General features: G+C 44.6%; 1 protein-coding gene across 1 annotated transcript in view; it reads right to left on the bottom strand.

Annotated features, from left to right (window-relative positions):
* The window catches only part of BEND2 (BEN domain containing 2), a 23,637-nt gene extending 18,533 nt beyond the window's left edge, over positions 1-5,104 (bottom strand). The window contains exon 1 of the mRNA XM_026052140.1: positions 5,055-5,104. Within this exon, the coding sequence (XP_025907925.1) occupies positions 5,055-5,073 (19 nt within the window). The 5' untranslated portion in view covers positions 5,074-5,104. The remainder of the gene's footprint in view (positions 1-5,054) is intronic.
* Positions 5,105-6,973: the final 1,869 nt, after the last annotated feature.

Raw genomic sequence — 6,973 nt, 5'->3', positions numbered from 1 at the left:
AAAAAAAAAAAAAAAAAAAAAGCCAAATCAACAACCAACAAAAAATGTGTCCAGAAGTTGGGACAGGCCATTTTTAGGTCAGAGAACAGTTCTTGGGCAGTTTTAATTAGATACAAAGAAGCAACCAACAGGAGCACTTGTAAAGTTGATTTAGACAAAGATTTCTGCAAAACACTTAATTTTTTGTTGACACACTTAAGAGTTGTATCAACAGGAACGAGTTGCCAGAAAGTGAGAAAAGTGCATTTGCAACAAAGTAAGTGTGAACGGAAACCTATCAGCCAAATTCTCCAGCCAAAGGAAGAATAGTAATCCTACACAGGCTGCTTGCAGGTTTTGAAATAAGAATTCTACATGCAGCTGCAGCTTTCTGATCCATGAAGGTCCATGAAGGTCCATCTACATAACTGGTTATTTCAACACTACAGCACTGGGGAGATTGCTACAAAACAGGTAGAGCCACTCACATCATACTTTTGGAGATGGAAGAAGTGATTGGTATTCTACCTGCCTTGGCTCTTAAGTCAGTATACTGATTTAAATGTGACAGCTGTAGCTTAGCTACCTTTGTCACCAAGAAAAYCTCACAGACAAAACACACAAAAAAATTGTGAGTTAAAATACTTGTCAACAAACACTAATTGTTGCAGAAAAAAAGTTCTTAGGTTATAATCCTATATACGTACCTCTAGTGTATTTAAACATATCAGTAAACAATATGAAATGCACATCTAMCTCTGTCAAACAGAAATCACAAATGGTGATTAATTCATGCTCTTGAGGGTGAGAATGTGGGAAATCAGAATAAAATAATCAAAATACTTCTAACTTAYGACTTCAATAAAGATACAGCCACATTTCTTGAGGCTTGAGAAAGCCTCAACCTATTAATTTGAGAAAGTTAATAGGTTCACTACACTAATGAACTCCCCTGACACAAGGTATTCTGACATGGGTATTTAGAGAATTCCAGTAAGTCTTTAAAAGAAGTTATAAATAATTATTTTAAAAAGCATGATTAAGACAATATTTTATAGTTTGACTGTGAATTATACATTATAGCAAGAGGTACTTTATAGACAGGCTGACTCATTGACTTATTGCGATAATTGTCAGTTTAAGAAGTTTCTGAATTTATGTCAAAACTGAAATTATAATCACTTTAAATTTAGAAAATACTAAGCAAATTTCCAGCTTAGACTTTATGCATGCTCAAGATTATATAAAAAGTTGCTTTACCAAAAAAAAAAAAAAGTCTTATTCTATACTGTAAGGCAATATAATCTAAGGTAGCATTTCATAAACATTGTCTGTATAGAAAAGTAGTTGTGGACAGAAGGATGTTATGAAATCACTARCTTGGGATTCCAGGACTGGAGGTATGCCAATTTAACAACTTTTTATGCACATTATTTAGGATTCTTTCATCATTTTCTTTACTTCTGAGCAAAACTATCAGATAGCAGCTCTTTAACTTCAATTCAGGCCTAGCAAAGCAAAATGTTCAACTATGTTACACAGAGGCAACTATGTTGCACAGTTAGATCCAAGTTATACACCAAGTTACTGCTTTAATCCAGCAAAATATACACAAATATCATAAAAAAATCTATTTCTAGTAGCCAATAGAGAAATATATTTTGAAGTCATTACTGATGATGATCTTTGGAAACACTATCATTGGCTCAACAGCCTCCAGCAGCCAACTGACTGCTTACCTGTTTGATATGACTCGTTTTCCTATCTCCAAATCAAAGTATAGTAGTATATGCTTTGTGAAAAGAGTTCAAAGACAGAAAAAACACATGAAAGAGGTACAGTTCTGCTTAGTTTTCTCTAAACTGCAACATAAATTWAAAAAAAAARRRRGAAAAATATCATTTAGCAATAAAACAAAGATGATAGAAAACATCTTGAGAAAGACATTAAACAAACAAAACAAACAASCACACTCTGAAAGTTCAAAGCAGGACAGCTGCAACGACACTATTCTGCAAATCCCTGAGAATCTGGCCTTACACACAGAACTGAAAAGTTTCCACACCTACTTCTTCTAGGTATAAGACTTCACTCATAGCCCTCAATTTTACTATTTTCAAACATTTGAGATTAATCCAGGAAAATTCATGTACTTGTGAATATTTGCAGGGTAAGGGGGAAAGAAATCTACTCATTTTTCAGAGGGAACAAATTTCAAATTTCAAGGATAAACAAATTTCAAATTGTTAAAAAACAGCAATACAATCTCTAAATTGAAAAAAATGAAAGAAAAAAAGAAGCACTCGCCTGACATCTGAATGCTTTTGAACAAAGTTGTCTACACCAGAGAAACATTTAGCTTAAATCTGGGTCCTGCCTTTCCTATTCTAAAAAGATGAACCTATCAAGTTATAAATATATGAAAAGTCAGAGYGCACAAATAACCAACGTTAGTTGGTTATACAGGATAATACATATTTGTTAAATTTTCCAAATTTACTAATCCATCTTGGGTAGACTATTAGATTCTTCCTTGGTATGGTTTCTTCTGGCTGACGGAGGTTACTAGGCAGAGAAATTGTTTGGAAGCAAATCCTTTTCTGCACTCTCCTCTGTGTCCAGGAGAATGAGAAAGTTGACAGGAACCCAAGTTGAAAGGTAAGAAGGTCTCAGCAAGCATGGACAGGTCAGAGTGTGGAAGGAATAAAACAGAAAGCACTTTTTTGGGATGTGATTTGTAGTTAATACAAATCAAGCAAAGCATCATTAATCAAAAAAAAAAAAAAAAAGTATACTAAGGAACTGATCTGTGTTAAAACTACCTCACAGAAGCCAAGACAGCTACATTAACCTGACCCTATTTGATTTATGACCAAGCAGCAAGGCCAGAGTAAGRAACTTAACTAATACAAGGGAGAAGACAGGGACAAGAGATAGGGACAACGATACTATGACTTCTGTTAGTGGCAGTATCACCTTAACCCAGGTTCAAGCAATCATTTACAACATTAATTCAACCTTTCTGCAGACGTACGTCTTGTATTTGGGCGCTCTTATATGCAAAGCTGTGAGTACAGAAGTGCATCAGCTAAAGTCTGACAGTTGCCAGACTACTCTTCCTTCCCTAAGTAGACTGCTAWTTAAACATACTGCCTATCCCAGTGGGATAAGGATGGGCTTGCACTGAGTCACACATGACCTGATGAACGCCCTCATTTACTGCACAAGCAGAAATGCAGGTATTTGGGAAGCACTGGAGTACAAAGAGAGAGGGGACGATCTGAGGGGCTTCAGCACAAACTAATACTGAAGTCTCTCCCAGACACCACAACAGAGTTCCTACGTACTGCTGGCAAAAACACTAAACTGAAGTCTTCATGGAAAGCCAATCCTTGTTCTTTGTTTCTATCATTCAGTTGAACATATCTCTATCTTTCTGCAAACGTGATCTCCATATTCTCAAATGCAACTGACAGCAATGCAAACTGTATAAAATAAACTAAGCTCTATAAAGATGCCCAGGTACTGGGCTCAGAAAAATTGGGCACCATCCATCTCAAGACAGGTGCTTTAATGTATTGTATTTCTGATAAGTAACTACCTAGATTAAGGGAAAAATTCCTTGCAATAGATTAAGAAACTGGGATCATATATTGAGCAAACACAAGCCAATTACTGTGTTTAGCAGCAGCAGCATAGTGAAATCGTACTTCCTGTGGCTTAAAGTTTCATAGTCGGTTTATCAGAAGGCTAGTAAGATCGAAACTCAAGGTAAAACAAACCACACAAAGCATACTCTGATGTTTAGTGAGACTTGAGAACATATCTCTAACTGAAGAATATTTTTAATAGCATCTCTTTTCTACAGCCACTGAATATAGGAAAGGCTAATATTTCTCCGATTACTAAATGCCAAAGTCTGCCCAGAGATGGAAACATTACCAAGGCCAAAGAAAGAATGTCACACTATGTGCTACATTTGCTTGATGACAACACCAGCATTGCTCTGCTCCCACCCTCTTAATTCGCCTTTTTGCTTCACGCTGGCACTGACACTCGCGCAGCCATAAAGTGAATTGGCCAAAACYTTTCTCAACTAAAATTAGGTTTCAGCCAGAAACGCTCCCTGAATCAGGAAAACACACAAGCACCTTGGCCATTGCAGCAAATGGCTGGAACCTCCACACTAGAGCAGGGGGCAGGGTTGTGACAGCAATGCCAAATTTGAGTTTAGGCTGATGCGAAACTATACAAACAGTATTCCTTGGGAACGCAAGCTGAATTATCAGCACGCGATCCATGCATGTATGCCTGCCTTAGTATTTAATCAATTAAAACACAATCCATGAAGCTCTGAGATATGTTCAGTTACAACAGACTCTATTCCTTCCTACTGGAAGGTCACTAGACAGGCCAGGCGCTCACGTCTGGCCGCATCACCCTCTCCCACAGGGCTCTGGGCAGTCGCAGCACTCAGGGCTGCCAGGGCTGAGGCGCCGCGGCCCCTCGGCGGCGCCTTCCATGCAGCGGGACGCTCGCCCGCCATTTGCGCGCCGGCGTGCAGCCTTCCCCGGGGGCGCCTGACGCAAGGCGGCCGGCCGCGTGCCCGAGGTGAGCCCCGCCACGTTACCTCCTCTCCCCGCGCGGGCCGCGCCGCGCATGGCCGCCGCCTCGGCGGGCGCCCGGCTGCGGAGCGAGCGATGGCGCGGGAAGGCGCCGGGACAAGGCGGGAAGGCGCCGCGCTGCCCCCTCCCCCATGGCCGCGCCGCGCGCGCCGACCGTTAACGGTCGTAGTCCCCCTCCCCCGCCCTTCCCCCGGGCGGGCGCAGCGCGCGCCACCTCCAACGGCCCGCGCGCGCCTCCCGCCCTCCCGCGGCGACGATGGACAGGCGCGACAGCCAACGGGAGGCGCCCGCCGCGCCGCGGCCGGCCAATGGGAGCACGGGAGCACGCCGCGGGGGCGTGGCCCTGCCGGCCCCGCCGGCAGCGTCGGGGCCGTTGCAGGCGATAAGGGAGCGTTTTGTGCGCGGCGCCAACGGCTCCCGGCCGCGGCGGAGCGGAGCGGGCGGCCTTACCCTCACCCTCGGCGGACATGGCTGGAGCAGGGGCGGCGCGGGGCGAGGCGCGGCTCCGGCGCAGGCAGGTGTGGCCGGAACGCGCCGTTGGGAACGGAAGCAGCTCCGCGGAGGCGAGCGAGAAACTGTTTTGAAGCAGTGCGGCTGCGCGCTGCGCGCCGCGGCGCGCCTGGCAAACGGGAGCCGGGCGGGGGCGGCGCCGCCTCCGCCTCCTGGTCGGACGGAAGCGGCTCCGCGGAGGCGAGCGAGAAACTGTTTTGAAGCAGTGCGGCTGCGCGCTGCGCGCCGCGGCGCGCCTGGCAAACGGGAGCCGGGCGGGGGCGGCGCCGCCTCCGCCTCCTGGTCGGCCGCCTCCGCCTCCTCGTCGGCCCGCGCCCGGGCCGAGGCGCGATGCCGGCCCGCGCCTCCCGGCGGCGCCCCCGAGCCCCCGCGGGGCTTTGTCCGGCGCTCCCGGAGGCCGCCGCCGTGTGGCCGGGAGCTCGGCCCCTTCTCCCGCCAGGAGTCGGGGGTCCGCGCTTGCTGTCCTCACATCTGTGCGTGAGGGAAAAACGGCCTCCAGCTGCCCGCGAAAACTGCTCCTGCCTTGTGGTGCTACCCAGTAAGAGCATAAAGCCCCTGGGTTTCGATTAGGTCAAGTTTTCATCCATTTCATCCATGTATACGGATGATCTTGAACTTTCTACCAAACGTTTGCAAGCGTATCATTTCCTATTTAGTTCCTATTCCCGTTTAAACCTGGAAGATTTAAAAGCTCTGCCTTCTGTTTGTCATTTAACAGTGTTTCTCTTTGCTTTTAGTATTGTTGAGAAGGAGAGAGTAGCTGTATTCTGCACAGCTATTTGCTTACCTGTGAGAAAGCTTCTGTAATAACTACATCTGTATTAAAGCAGTAGTTACAGGCTTAGCCTTATGTCCTCATAAGCACTTTGAGAAAACCTGGAGGGTCACTCCGTGTTTTCTTTATCCCTGGAGGGTCACTCCGTGTTTTCTTTATCTGTTATGTGCTGCAGGCAGGATTTAAAGCCTTTCTGCTCTTTGAGATTGGTAGCAAGGTGGTAGGCAGGCATCTTCAAGGCCAATGTGCAATCGTGTCACAATGTATGATGTGGCTACTTCCCTGTGCAATTGCTTCTTCCAAAAATACACAGCAAACTTTTTTAAATTTTACATTTTAAAGCACTGTGTTGGAAAAGCATTGAATAAATTAAGACTTAACTTTCCTGTAAAGCTTGAGGTCATTGGAAAATGACCAAGTAATAGGCAAACACGGAAAATGTTATCTTCCTTTTTTTTTTTTTTAAATCTGCAGAAACCAAGAAGACTTCTTTTGTGATAGAGCAGTATGTTGTATGGCAATAAGGAAGCAGATCCTGAAAGGAAAGGTCTGGGAACAGGCAGATCTTGGAAGGCATCAAGGCTGAAGATAATCGGGATTGTTTTGATGTTTCACCTGGCTTCGCTGTGTGAAATGCCCAGAATTGCACCACATTATTAGGATAATACAGTTTTGCCCCAGTGCTTAGCAGGGTATGGTCTGTATTTCGTTCACTTTGCTTTGGATCGGCCCTTAAATTACACACCAAAATCATAAAAGTGGTCAAGGCACGAAGTCAAAGAAAGGGCTCCAGATGATTCCTTTTCATCTCTTTAGCATTTTAAAGTGTTCATAAAGACATTTGTGTTTGTTACCTGCCAAAAAAGAGGTGTCTGACTGCTGCTGAGTAAGCCTATAATGAGCACCAGAAGGAGATGCTTCTAAAAAGGAGCAGAAAGAAATACCTTTAAAATGGTGAGGATGAGCATGAGATGCTAGTAGTAACACAACAGTCCGGTACAGGTTTTTAAAATAAGTTCAGGAAATGAATGCCATTTTTGTTCAGATTTTGTTCAGATATTCATAGAAACTTTTCATGCAATGA

Source organism: Nothoprocta perdicaria, unplaced genomic scaffold, assembly GCF_003342845.1.
Source record: "Nothoprocta perdicaria isolate Ctin4 unplaced genomic scaffold, notPer1 scaffold_112, whole genome shotgun sequence".
Taxonomy (NCBI): Eukaryota; Metazoa; Chordata; class Aves; order Tinamiformes; family Tinamidae; genus Nothoprocta; species Nothoprocta perdicaria.
This window is presented reverse-complemented; position numbering and strand designations above follow the sequence as displayed.